General features: G+C 42.7%; 1 protein-coding gene across 1 annotated transcript in view; it reads left to right on the top strand.

The window, feature by feature from the left end:
- Window positions 1-14,792, top strand: part of Cwh43 (cell wall biogenesis 43 C-terminal homolog) — a 46,061-nt gene that overhangs the window by 3,877 nt on the left and 27,392 nt on the right. Inside the window, exons 3-9 of the mRNA XM_028780827.1 lie at window positions 1,960-2,080; window positions 3,105-3,259; window positions 4,780-4,981; window positions 6,244-6,332; window positions 7,310-7,567; window positions 10,881-11,006; window positions 13,059-13,138. Coding sequence (XP_028636660.1) covers window positions 1,960-2,080; window positions 3,105-3,259; window positions 4,780-4,981; window positions 6,244-6,332; window positions 7,310-7,567; window positions 10,881-11,006; window positions 13,059-13,138 — 1,031 coding nt within the window. The remainder of the gene's footprint in view (window positions 1-1,959; window positions 2,081-3,104; window positions 3,260-4,779; window positions 4,982-6,243; window positions 6,333-7,309; window positions 7,568-10,880; window positions 11,007-13,058; window positions 13,139-14,792) is intronic.

The following is a 14,792-nucleotide window of genomic DNA, read 5'->3' as shown; positions in this document are numbered from 1 at the left end:
CCTCCTCCTCCTCCTCCTCCTCCTCCTCCTCCTCCTCCTTCTTCTTTTTGAACCAGGGTTCAGAAAGAATAATGGGAGGAAAGTCCTGGAAACTTCACTTTGCAAAGATAGCGTCCATCAGAAGTGACCAGCTGCAGGTGACAGAAGTGAAGCCACTTGCTGGCACTGACTGCAGTAATGGCTTGGTTGGAACAGCAGCAGGCTAATGGCTTCTGCATACGAGTCATGTGGCCTTGGCTTTGCAAGACTTGGTTTCTTACCATAATCCAAGCTGGCTTCTATGGCAGGATTTTCTCCATGACACTAAGCGTGTCATAGTAAATCTGGGTATAGTCTTTGTATAGCCTTTCTTACTGCGATGTCAAAGCACCTAGCGAAAGCAGACTAAGGGATGGAAGGTTTGTTTTGGTTCACAGTGCGGGGATACAACCCATCACAACAGGAAGGTGAGACATCTGGTCACATGAGTCTTTCCAACACAATCAATCCACCCTACAAACTCCCTTGAAGGCATGCTCGGGAGTTTGTCGCTTAGGTGATGGTACATCCTGACATTGACAACCGGTATTGCCCATCACGGCAGCTAGAAATGACATTCCCTGTGTTGCTTCATGAAAACCCAGCTCCCTGAGTGGAAGAACTATAGAAATAGGTGGTGGTGGGGGGAGGCTGGAGACATGGCTCAACAGTGAAGAGCACTGGCTGCTCTTCTAGAGGACCCAAGTTCAATTCCCAGTTACCCACATGGTAGTTCACAACTGTCTGTAACTCCAATTCCAGGGGATCTGGCACCCTTGCACAGACACACAGGCAGAACACCAATGCACATGAGGATAAATAAATCTTAAAAAAAAAAGAAAAGAAATGAAATGGGTAGGTAGGGAAGTCACTCGGAGTTGAGGATGGAGGATGAAGTGGTCATCTAGCCAAATGCTGACCCTGGTGACTACTGGACACAGTTGACTCTCTACAGAGAGTCACGCACTGGGTCGTGATTTGCTTTGAAGCTCCCCTGTATTCACCCCCTGACTGTTATATACATGCTCACCTCTGACATCTGAGGTATTTAAATTAATCACCATGAAATTAATTATGAAACTAATTTACACTCATTGACCTGGATTATTTTTGACTATAAATATTTTGACTCGTTTGGATGGCTAAAAATAAAAGACGGGCAATACCAAGTGCTGGCAAAATGTGGAGCAACTGAATTTTCACGTGTTGTTAATGGAAATACAAGAAGTGTCAAGTGGCGTAGCTGCTCTGGGAAACTGTTTGGCAGAGCCTTGGATATTGAACAGAGCTCTAAACCTTGTCATATAGTCTAGAAAAAAATGCAGGTATACGTTTGTACAGAAACTGAGTGCAAGTGTTCATAGCAGCGTTATTCATGAAAGTCTAGACACAGAAACAAGCCAGTGCCTATCAACTGACAAGTAGGTAAACAAAATACAGTTTATCTATACAATGGAATATTATTTAGTCATTAAAGAGTGAAGGACTAATCTAGGCTACAATTTGGATATGCCTTGGAAACATTACGCTGATGGCAAGAAGCCAACCACAAAGGGCTACATATGTAGGATTCAACTTATGTAAAATTCCCCAGATAGGAAAGATTCATGGAGACAGAAAGGTCAGTGGTTGATAGAGTGTGGGGGTGTAGGAGAAAGGAGAAGGGGAATTTTGGGAGGGGGAGAAAGAATGTTCTAAAATTAGTGGTGATATAGTTGACAATTTTGAATGTACCCCAAAACCAATTAAGTTGTATATTTTAATGTTGCAAATCTTATGTGAGAATCCTACCTAAATGAACACAGATTAAAGATATGTATAGGTATATGCTAATTCTGTTTTTTTCAGGGTAAAGACCATACCAGACACAGTGCTTATCAAATGTAGACTGTCAGGTGCCAGGGCACACTTGCCAGCTCACCCTCCTTTCCCTGTTTGTAGGCAGCATAGCCTCCTTTGAGGCTCCGAATGCCAAGCTTCGACTGATGGTCCTTGCCCTTGGTGTGTCTTCTTCCCTGATAGTGCAAACTGTGACCTGGTGGTCAGGAAGTGGATTGCAAAGGTATGACTCAAGTCTTCTGTACCTACAGACAAACAGGTGTAACCAGTTTCCCTGGGGGAAGTTCTGACCATTGGTGTCAGGGCAGTTTTCCCATTCATGGGACTTTGTAAAAGTCCCCCTTCCTTTTCAAAAGCAGAGGTTCAAGTACTTGCCACCAATCTCATTTTGCTCTTGGTACTAGGGACCGAACCCAGGTGTTATGTGTATTCAGTTTCTCCCTGCTGTTTGGCTATATTTCTGGCCCTATAAAGTACAAACATTTTAAAAATTATATTTATATATTTAAAAAATATATTTTTTGTGTGTGTATATGCAGTGTACACGTGTGTGTGTGTGTGTGTGTGTGTGTGTGTGTAGCTCAAGGACAGCATTCAGTAATAAATTCTCTTCTTTAAAACTTTTCTTTAAGATTTATTTATTTTATATGTGTGAGTACACTATTGCTCTCTTCAGACACACCAGAAGTGAGCATTGGATTCCATTACAGATGGTTGTGAGCCATCATGTGGATGCTGGGAATTGAACTCATGAACCTCTGGGAGAACAGTCAGTGCTCTTAACCACTGAGCCATCTCTCCAGCCCCATGAATTCTCTTCTTTTACCATGTGGATCCCAGAGAATCAAACTCAGGTAGTTAGGTTTGGCAGCAAATGCTTTAACCTGCTAAAGTATCTCGCTGGTCCCATGGCAACACAAATTGTACTTGGTAGAATTTTTTTGTGGTGGGGGAGGGGCAAAATGGTGGGAGGGTAGAACTGGGCAGGATGGAAAGCAAGTGTGGTCAGGGTGCGTTGTATGAGATTCCCAAATAATTGATAAAAATATTTTGTTGGGAAAATTATTATAAGTTGCCTACACCTATACATAGGCTTGTAGTGGACTCTAGAAAGGCTAAGTCAGGGATATATCACTGAAGATCACTGCAACAGCATTGTAGATCCGCACTCTGGGAAAGGAATCCACAGTGGATGGGGCACATTAAATCCACACTTACAGTCTTTCTTAAACGACTTCCACTTCCAGGTACCTCAAAATCTGGGGATTCATTCTGGGACACATTCTTCTTCTTGTTCTCCGAATATGGTACACATCATTAAATCCAATTTGGAGCTATCAGATGTCCAACAGAGTGATTCTGACATTGAGTGCCATGGCTGTGTTCGACCGAATTGTCATGGGTAAGGATGTACTCTGTTTATTTGGGGATCTTCTCTCTGGTGGTTTCTGTCTTTTTCCTGTGCAATAGCACATTTGGAAAAGAATTTTCCTCTGTGGTGGTGCTGGGAATCGAACTCGGACCTCAAGCATGCAGGGAGAGCCCTCTATCGACTAACTCAAGACCCTAGTCTCAAGACAAGTTGTAAAAATAGCTTTCCTGTGATAGAGCTCCACTTGAACTTTCCCTCCTGTTGAGTAGTAACAGACACAGACAATGGGCTGTTACGGAGGCAGAAGGCCCAGGCTCCTTTCCAGTGCGTAGTGGCTGGCAGAAAGTGAGGGGGGGTCTGTGGTTGGGCATGTTCACGTGTCCATGGGGGACTGAAGCAAATCCTGTACTTCAACCTCATCCTCTTCCCACTTCTTAGCACAGGATGGGCGTCTCCATTCTCAGCATCCTTTTACCCTGTGCCCTTATTTCCAAACCTCAGACCCTTTGGGTGTGTGAACACAGCGGTGGTCTTTGCCTTCCTGTTTGAAGATGTGTTGGGTTCTAGGGGCTGGAGACCCTTGCCACAGCTGACTGTACTTTATTTAATGACAGCACAGATGGCCCCTTTTCTCTGCACTCTCAGCTTGATCCTCAGATCCTTGAACCCTTTCTGTCCTCACCACCCACCCCTCCCCATAGCTTTCATCTGTCTCCTTCCACTGATCCTGTTCTTGTCGTAATAACTTTCCTTTTCCCAGTAAAAACCAGGCCACCGGTCCCACAGTCAGGCCCCAGGGCTGCTGCTTTCTGTACATAGAAGCCTTCGTGGAATTACGAAGCATCTCTGCAGTAGGTTCTTGTGTGGGTACAAAGACATTCTCCTGCTAACACCGCCTCCCTTGGCCTCAATTTAGTGTGTGAATCCGTGGCTTTGTTGTGTGTGATGCTGGCTTTGACCGGGCCAGCAGGACACTCAGTTAAGGCGCACGGCCTTAGCATCAATGTGAGTGTCTCTTTATTAGCTGTGTCATCTTGGACCAGTTGGTTGATCTCTGTGGGCATGGATTCTAACCTGTAAACTGGGATTAGAGACAGCAAACCTCAGAAACCAGTAAAGGTGACTGGAGTCGTGTGAAGGACTAGGGAACTCACACAGCCGAGGCTCACTAACACACAGTTAGGATCCTGGGTGCCCAGAGTGTTCCACAAGATCCTGTCTTTTCACGAGTAAGCAAGTTTTTGTACAAGAATGTTGCACTCAAGTTGCAAAACGCTTGCTCTCTTGAGATGATACTCTTTTCTTCCGGCCCCCGAAGTTTCTCACTCTGTTAGCTTCACATGAAGTTAGTAGCTTTCTGCAGTTTTACTTCCCAGGTTTACCTGCTTTCCCTTACACCACTACCCCAGAGCTAATCAGAAATGAGCCCTCCATCCAGTAGCTTGGGTGCATTCAGCTTCTTATGGTGCTTCTTGAAGCCACGGGCTATTTCCAATCACTGAGAGTCCTTTCTCTCTTTCTTTTCTTCTTTCTTTGTTTTTAAATTCTAGATGGAGATTACGGAACCCCTGAGGGGAAGAAGCCCAGTGAGGTCACCAAGGGCAGGATCTCAAGATTTAATTGGCTGTTGCCAGGTGCCGCCTTTGGGAGCCTCGTGTTCCTCACTCACTGGATCTTTGGAGAGGTCTCCATTGTTTCCAGATGGGCAGTGAGCGGTCATCCCCACCCAGGGCCTGACCCTAATCCTTACGGGTGAGTCCAGCTCTGTTATCTAAGCGGGGGAGCCAGAAGGGTGTCTGTTTGGTATTGTGGGAAAACTGAATGGAACTGAGGGCTGGATAGGTCCCCATATTCCCTCCTGGGAAGCTGAGGAATCCCTTGCCTGTGGCGGGGAAGGCATGACGTCAGTTGGTCATTCTTCTCAGCCCCTCTGGTGCTAGCACTGGGTGTTTGTGAGATTGATCAGTGTCATTAGAAGCCAAGACTCTTCCCCGTGTTCTCCTCTGCAGATGGCAGAAAGGTATTGTTTTCTTGATAAACTTAAGAGGATTAAATGGATAATAACCCAGGTGACAGACCTAAGACAGTGCCTCATGTGTCCTTAGAGCTGAGTTTGAGATTAGATTTCAGCTTAAGCAATGCTTTGTTGTCACTCCCATTGCTACTGGCTTTCCAGTGAAGTTTACTTCAATTAATACGTATACAACATATGCATATACATATACATCATACACGTGTGTGTGTGTGTGTGCAATGTATATGTACCTGATGGTGGCTGTAATCCAGAAGAGAGTGTCCAGTCCTCTGGAGTTGCAGTTACAGATGGTTGTGAGCCACCATGTGGGTGCTGGGAACCAAAGCCAGGTCCTCTGCAAGAACAGCAACTGTTCTTAACTGCTGAGCCATCTCTCCGGTCCGTTTTAAACTCTCCTCCCGTTAAGGATTTGTAAAAATTACAAAACAATGGACTAGCTTGTGGTAGCTAAAAAGAAATCAAACTGTCACTTATTTTAGCGATTCAGACACTAGATAAAGGCAGTACTGAGATAGAATGGAGACACAGAGAGAGAGGAAAACGTCACAACACACTCTGCCAGTGGCTTCTCCTTTGGTCTTTGGCAGAGTTATTTGAAATGTCAGGGGTGTTGATGAGCAGTAACTTAAGAGTTGAGAATTCAGTTGCTGTGTCTACATTGACCAACAAAGACTACAGGAGCAAGACTACCGGAGCCATCTGTTAGATGTTTGGCTACTTCAACGTTCTATTTTGCTTTACTTCGTTTGGCACTGGATATTGACTCCAGAATGAATGCTAGGCAAGTACCCTTCTGCTGAGTGACGTCATCAGCCCTCCTCGTGTGCTCTGTGGACTGGTTCCCAATGGCTCCCATTTCCTCTACAGTTTCATATCCACGTTGTGATATGGAATGCAATGTAGCTAGAGACAGTAGATATGTTTCTGATCTATGCTTGCTTGCTTGTTCATTTTGCCTTTTATTTTCATTTATTTACAGAGGTGCGGTTCTGCTGGGCTTTGCAAGTGGACTGATGCTATCGGGCTCATCAAGGCTTCGTGATGCTAGGTTAGCCTGGTGGGTGACAGGTAAGTGAAACTGACCTGCAAATGCATTGTCATTGCCTCAAACAGTAAGGATGTCTTGAAGAACACTAACGAAAATGTATATTCTGTTGCTGAGCAGGTGGTAGAGGCACAGGCCTTTAATCCTAGTACTTGGGAGGCAGAGGCAGGTGGATCTCTATGAGTTTGAGGCCAGCCTGGTCTATAGCATGAGTTCCAGGATAGTGAAGGCTACACAGAGAAACCCTGTCTCAAAAAAACCTATACACATACATATGTATGTACATACATACATACATACAAACATACATACATATGGATGGATTAAAGCTGATTTCATAGGAATTGGGAGCAATGTTACATGACTTCAGTGTTGGCTCAACATTGGTTAAGACACTGCCTGTCATGGACCAGGGAGAACGCACAGTCCTGACCAGGCAGACTCTGGGAAAGCAGAGGACAGAGTGTAGACTTGCGCCAGCAGAGAATGACTCTGGAATCTTAGTGGCATCCTCTCTTGTGTCTGCGTGGTTGAAGTACCAGTGTGTATACTGCTGGGCAGCACACAAATGGTCAACCGTTACTTAGAAAGTGCCTTAGCAGAAAAGTTCTAGAAACCTCACAGACACTACGTTTCCTGCTTTCTTGCATCTGGATGGTTGTACTTAAACATATTTCTAATTTTTCAAATCATTTCAATTTCTATCGCCACGAAGATTATAAGGCTAGCTACAGCGATGCCCACTCTTACCCCTTCCCAAAGAACGAACATTGACCTGAGGTTTGCTGGACCGGTTGACTTTTAGGAGGGCCAGTGCCAGCCTGTGACTTCGAGCAGATCACATTAACATTAAGCCGCTGCACCTTGGTTTGCTGGGAAGCTGAGACTGAACCAGTGGCCTCCTCAGCTCCTATGAACTGGGCATGCCAGGAGCTTTGCTGTTCTCTTGCCTGATGCATCCTCTCCCATTTTTTTTTTTTGCTTTGTTTCTTACAAACAGGAGCAGCTTCAGCCATGGGTCTGCTTTACCTGCGCACGTGGGCAGCTGCTGTTTCTGGATGTGTACTGGCAGCCTTCACGGGGTCTGTGTGGCCTCAAGTACTTGGATATCTTGTGAACTCAGGGACCAACTCCAGGGAAGCCATGGCCACTGGCATGACCCTTTATGTTTTACAAGTATTCTTCTGTGCCTGGTGTACAGCTTTTAAGTTTGTTCCCGGAGGTGTCTACGCTAGAGAAAGATCTGATGTGCTTTTGGGTGAGTACGTGCTAACAGATCCAGTTAAAGAAACTTATCCAAGTTCACTAAGACTGGCTAGGACTCGGCATCTTCTATGATTGCTGGAAACAAGCAAAATGGCGAGGACAGTCTGTGTTCTTGGTGAGACAGACTCTAGGTAAAGAAAACCCCAAAGGATGTCAAAACTGGAATGCTGTTCCAATTAAGTGCACTTCAGCAATACTTATTACTCTGCTGGCCTTTAAAATGAGTGGCGCAAGCATTTAATCCCATCCTTTTGGAGGCAGAGGCAGGTGGATCTCTGTGAGTTCTAGTTTGGCTCAGTTTATATGCTGATTTCCAGCCTGGGCTACATAGTAAGACCGCCTCAAATAAACAATCAAATAAAATGAACTAGTTGAGGAAAAAAAATATCTAAGCCATGGTAAAGCCTGTGTATAAGCATTAGTGTTAGAAACTCACCAAAATACAACGTTCATAAGCTTATTTCACATTAATTAATATGTTCTTTAATTATAATTAATTACTATAATTAATATATTAAATGATTACTTTAATTAAGTATTATTCTTATTTATTATTTTATTTTAATTTATTTCATATAAATATATATATTTATTTTATTTACATATTATAATATATTTTATTTATTTAATTTATATGTAATTATATATTTATTATATAGCAAACATAGTTTATTATATTATTTGATTATTACATAATAAATGTTATAGTATAATATGTTAAAAGCTATTTTTCTGAAAAAAAAAAAAAGGAAATTACTGATTTATAGCAGGAATTTAGAAAACCAACATTGTCAATATTTCCCTCTCATTCTTCTTTTTGTGACAGAGTCTTACTTTGTAGCCTAGGCTGGCCTGGAGTTCACTCTGTTGATCAAGCTGCTGTTGAATTTATGCAGATTTTTCTGCTTTGGCCTCCAAAGTGCTGGGATTATAGGTGTGAGCCATTAGAACTGCCTGCCTCTTTAAGATGGAAGTAAAGCGCCCCAAGTCCTTCCGCAGTAGAAACTTAGAGAGTGAGAGGCATCGGCTGATATGGATCCAGTTCTGGTTGGTCCATGCTTCCAGTTTTATACTCGTCCATTTATTCTCACAGTATCATTGTGCACGCATTGTGCTCCTGGCGCAGTGCCAGGTACTGGAGATGAAAAGCACAGTGTTCCTCTCTACCTGGAACTTCGCTGGAATGGGGGGAGGGACCATTCATAGGTAAAACAGTAAACAAATCCTTAGGATGTTTCCAGGGCGTGGGTGCCTGATGGAAGAGGCATGGCTTCTGCGCACCCTCCACCACAGTTCTCCCAGTCACTGCATGGGTACCTGATGGGAGAGGTGAGGCGAGGCGTGGCTTCCACACACACTCCGTTACAATTCTCCCAGTCCCTGCATCTCACACTAACCAACCTAGACCTCTGCCAGGACAGCTGCTCTGGAAGACTCACCCCTAAGTGACACAGGATCTTTGAGAAAAAGCGTTTGAGAATTCCCTATTTCCATTCTCGGCTGGAGCTAGGAACTTACAGCCATGACCCCAATTCCTTCTACATCCTTCTCCACCTCCCTACCCACCTAACTTCACATTATTTCTCTTTGTTAAAACAAACAGCCAGTGGTAGAGCCTTTAATCCCAGCACTTGGGAGGCAGAGGCAGGCGGATTTCTGAGTTCGAGGCCAGCCTGGTCTACAGAGTGAGTTCCAGGACAGCCAGAACTACACAGAGAAACCCTGTCAAAAAACAAAAGACAAACAAACAATAAAAAAGCATGGGGTCTGATTTGTGTTGGCCAGCTACTCTGTGTGTGTCTGTGACCTACCCTGAGTTTGGCTTACACCCAGTGTCACTCTGTTGAGGACAATTGATTTCTTTCTCTCCCAGTAGATCCCAGTTAGAATCAGCTTCTTGATAAGGGGTGAAACTTTATGCCCAATTTCCCGCATTGCAGGTGCCGGGCTTTGCAAACTTTGTAACTCTTGTGGTTTCTTTCAGGTGGGTCTACTCTGTCGGGCTCTGCTCTCTCCGGTGTCCTGCTTTTCTCTTACTCCAGCTTGCTCAGGGTGCTGCCAGGTAGAGGATGGGAGTAAGTAAGAGCTGTGCTGTGCCTACCTTTGTTTCTTTGGAAGATGAGCTTTGCTGACTCATTCTGCCTACTCCTAGGACTGGGAAACTATGCTTTATTGCAGCTTCAAGCAAACGAGAACCTCCTATAGTTGGAGTGGTGTTGTAACAGGCCAAGGAAAGTTGTTAATGTTGAGTAGATTTCTACAAAACATCTTTACTTGTTCTTTGAGAATTTCATACAATATATTTTTATATTCTTTCCCCTTCCTCAGCTCCTCTGAGAGCTTCCCCCATCGTTCTACCTACCTAACCCCACAGTTTCTCTCTCCTATAAAAACAAACATAATAATAAAAAAGATTTCAAAAAGTGCTCAAAAAGGCATGGAGTCTTATTTATGTTGACTAACCACTCCTAAGGATGGGGCCTGCCTTGGGGTGTGGTTGATAATACCCAATGCCATTCCATCGAGAAAAACTAATTTGCCCTCTCCCAGAAGACATCCTTGGCAAATGGTTTCTTGGTTAGTAGTGGGACTTAGTGCCCACCTCCTTTCCTGTTACAATATTCCCATCCTCTCATTTGCATAGCTCCCGAGCCTTGAGGGGAGAGGAGTGTGGAAAAGGACAGCCCTCTTAGAGCTGAGCACTGTGAAGTCTCTCATTCTCCATACATTGCCCGGTTGTGGGTCTCTGTGTTAATTAATATCTTCTGCAAAAAGAAGCATCATGACGAGGGCTGAGCGAGGTACTGATCTATATATGGATAGAGCAGTATGTCACTAGAGATCGTTTTATTGCTATGCACATTTGGTAGAATAATAGAAGTAGGTTTTCCTCTAGGATGCATGACCTGTCTAGCTTCACGTTCTTGGTCTCAGTGTCAGATATAACTTTCATGTTTGTGAGTGGGTCTAAACTAAAAAAAAAGAAAAAGAAAAAAAAAAAAGAAGTGGTTGGTTATTCCAGTAACATCCCTGCCACTATAGACCAGTGGGCGTGTCTTGCAGCTGAGTACCAGCTACATTTCTCCAGGTTATCCTCTGCTAAAGCACTAAGTGTTCTTAGCTACTGGGTCTTTTCAGCCCCAATCTCCCCATTTTTTTAAAGAATTAATTTTTATGATATTGAATACTGAACCTAGGGCCTCATGCATGCTAAGAAAATATCTTGCCACTGAGCTATGTCTCATCCTCCTTTCTCTCTCTCTCTCTCTCTCTCTCTCTCTCTCTCTCTCTCTCTCTCTCTCCAGGAACCATAATGGTAATTATTGGATTGAGTATGCTGTTTGGACCTAAGAAAAACCTTGACTTTCTTCTTCAGACGAAAAACAGTCCTAAAATGCTTTTGAGAAACAGTGAAAAATACATGAAACTTAGTAAGTATAGTTTTACTTGCTTTTAAGAAAGTTTGGTGTATATATATTTTTCTCTCCCTCCCTTCTTTTTTTCTTCCTTCCTTCTTTTCTTCCTTTCTCCCAGTCCCCCCGCCTTTTTTTTGCTAGACAGGGTCTTTTTGTGCAGCCTTGTCTGTGCTGAAACTTGCTATATAGCCCAGGCTGGCCCTGAACTCATAGTCCTCCTTCTACCTCTGACTACCTAGTGCTCGGACTAAAGATGTATGCCACTGTGCCTGGTTCATGTTGTATGTATTTTCCAACATGGAATTCAAGAGTACCACCAAGCTGTATCTTCCTGCCGGTTGTCTTTGTTGTCTTCCTGCCTATTTCTGGTTTGCTGAACCATATTTAAGCAAATCCTCAATACTGTGGCATTTCAACCCTAAATAGCCTGTATGGTTTTATTTCACTTCTAGCATAGAAAATTTAGCAGGTAGAATTTCCAAGATGCTTTCTTTGGGTACTTGATACCATGCATTCCATCTCTTATTCTCTGGAAGATTAAACATGTTTAATTAGTATGTTGATAAGCTATAGACTCACGCATGACATTAATTCATCACCTAATATCTGAATCATCTTTAATAAACTGGATGAGACACAAATGTTTAGTGAACATGTGTGGTGTGCTAATTAGGTAACTGTTATATAGGACATATATATGTCCTACATATATGTAGGACAAGAACATGTGAATACTGGTTTCTACCGTTAGAAGTTTGAAACTTTACTGAAGGGCATAAAATATTGTAAAAAGAGACCATCAACAATTGAAGCTATCTATATAGCTACCATGCCTATAGGTCTTCAGAAATATTTCTAAATGCTATGTCACAAGGACTCCCACCATTACGTAAAACCTGTCATATACGTCTCATTATAACACAGGTAGATCATATTTAAAATACGACTTTTCTCGGTGCGTTTGGCAATCACTGCTTCACCGTGATACACCTGGAGGTGGAGTTTGTCCTCACCCTGCTCAGGAGTCTGCAGACGCTTCCACTCCGAAGAGTCCCGAGTTTTTTCCAAATGGGAAATCCTAGCATTATTTTCCTTGTTCTCTTTCCTTGGTCCTTTTTAATGCCAACTGTTGGATTGGACCTTCTTCTGTTCTTTGTGTTTTTATGTGCTTTCATTTTTCCTGCCTCTGTTTATTTTTTAAGTGAAAAATACATATTTATTTACTTATTCAGTGAGGGGGCAGGGCATGTGTCTGGAGGTCAGAGGACAGCTCTGTTCTCTTCCACCATGTGGGTCTTGGGGTGGAACTCAGGCCTTCAGTCTTGGCAGCTTAACCTTTACCCGCTGAGCCCTGACCTCTGTGCTGTCTTTGGTCTTAATTCTCCTGTGAGCTTTGTCTAATCTAATGTGGTCTAAATCTTGACCATTGACCTTTTCTCACTCGTTAAATTATTTATATTTATTTTAAATTTTATTTTATTATGTGTGTGTTCATCAGCATGTATGTCTGTGTACCACATGCATGCCTGGTGCCCATGGAGGCCAGAAAAGGCTGTCAGATCCTCTGGAACCAGAGTGACAGACAGTTGTGAGCTGCCACAAGCTGTGGTCAAACTTGGGTCCAGTGCTCTTGACTGAGCCATCCCTCTACCCCTATATTTTTATCTCTAAAAGTCTGCTTTATTTGTTTTACGAACTTCCATGATTATTTTGTCTTTAGCCTTACAGTATCCAGCCATTCTTTGGCATACCCTCTTCTTTTTAAACACGCTAGGCATACTCGCCTTATATTCTAATTCTTAACTTTCTGATATCCAAGGTCTTTGTGTGCTTGGCTCATCAGGACATCTGTTCCTGCCGTTTTGTGCCCACAAGAAATATTTTTTTCTTGTGTATTCTGTGATTTATTTTGACTCTATGTCCATTGCTCTTGGAATGTTCTCAGGGAATAGTCTTTAAAGTGTGGCTTCTGTCCTGCACAGACTTCTCCGTCAATAGATATAATTTTGAAAGAGTCATTTAAAATTTTTAGTTTCTTTTTAATGTTTCTTTCTTCTTTTTGTTTAGTTCTGTGGCTGCTTGTTGGTGTGGGGTTATTGGGATTAGGACTACGGCACCGAAGCTATGAGAGAAGATTAGGCCAAGGGGTAAGTAATTAATATTTTTGAAATGAAGTTTTATTCTTCCTCTCTCTCTGTGTCTCTCTCCATATATATATGTATATATGTACACATATGTATATATACATATATATGTATATATATATAAATCTATGATTTATATATGGTTTTAAACTGTTCTTAGACATTTTGACATCTGACCTTTTTTCTCTATGTTTTCTTTCCCATTTTAAATATTTTTGCTTAGCATACAAAGCAATATTTTTCACCATGGAATTTGCATACACATCTTATGCATATTCACTCCAATTATTTTGTCCCCCTGTCTTTTCTTTTTCTCCCCACAGTCCACCCTTCTACTTTCATAGCATATACGTATTTATTTCAATTATAAATATGAGGGAAAATATGAGATAGTAAATGAATTGTTATTAATTGTTATATTAATTGTCATAAATGTAAACAATAAATTAATCTGGCGACTATATTTCTTTACTTTATGCTTGTCTCCAATAATTAGACAGATAAACCAATATTTATTTAAAACTGCACCTCAATAACTGAGCAGTTAAATGATCTACCATTACTTTCTAATCTGGCTGCCTCCCAGCCCCATCCCATGATGCTTGCATGTTAGTATTGATCTGGCTCTTTGGATCCCGTCTTCACGGCTCCCATTCCTCCATCCTGCCAGCTGACTTGAATCTTCCTCTCTTCCTCTCTCCCTCTCTCCCTCTCTCCCTCTCTCCCTCTCTCCTTCCTCTGGTTGGGAGATGTTCCACCCTATTCTCTATTCTGCCCAGCCATTGGGTGATCAGCCTTTATTGACAGGATAGAGAAAAAATGGTAAGAAGTGTTTACACAAACGTCAGACAGGAGAGTCTTGGTATAAGCATTACGGTGCTGTGTCCAGACTGGGACAAGGTAGAAGGGCAGAGAAATCAGCAGTTGAATAGCACAAGGGTAAACTTTACACAGTGCACAAACACATTATCCTACAATATCTATTTTTCTGAATCCAGGCTATTTCACTTAACGTCATGGTCTCTGGTTGCATCTGTTTCCATGCACATGACACGATCTCACTCTTCTTTTTTGCTCAATAAAACTCCATTGTGTATTCGTGCTGCATTTTCTTTACTCATTAATCTATTGATGGGCATCCTGGTTGGTTCCGAGTATTGGCTATTGTGAATTTATAGCAACAAACACGGATGTTCAAACATCTCTGTGCTATGTTAACTTAGATCCCATTAGGTAGACATCCAGGGGTTGTATAAACTGACTATATGGTACTTGTGGTTTAGTTGTTGTTGTAGATGTATTTATCTTTGTTTTGTGTATGTGTTTAGCCTGCATGTATGTCTGTATGCCATGTGGACCTGGTGCCCACAGAGGTCAGAAGAGTGCTTCAGATTTCTTAGAGCTGGAGTTACAGTTGGGTGTGAGCCTACATGTGGGTATTGGGAATCAAACCCAGGTCCTCTGTAAGAACAATTAGTGTTCTTAACCACTGAGCCATTCCTGCAGCCCCATGGTCTTAGTGTCTGGAGGAACCTCTAGTCCTTGAACTCAGGACTTTTGAAGAGCAGTCAGTGCCCTGAACTGCTGAGACATCTCTCCAGCTGCCCTTCCTTCCTTCCTTCCTTCCTTCCTTCCTTCCTTCCTTCCTTCCTTCCTT

The sequence above is a fragment of the Grammomys surdaster genome, unplaced genomic scaffold (assembly GCF_004785775.1).
Source record: "Grammomys surdaster isolate TR1022 unplaced genomic scaffold, NIH_TR_1.0 372, whole genome shotgun sequence".
Lineage (NCBI taxonomy): Eukaryota > Metazoa > Chordata > Mammalia > Rodentia > Muridae > Grammomys > Grammomys surdaster.
The sequence above is the reverse complement of the archived record's forward strand: the minus strand, read 5'-3'. Positions and strand labels throughout refer to the sequence as shown.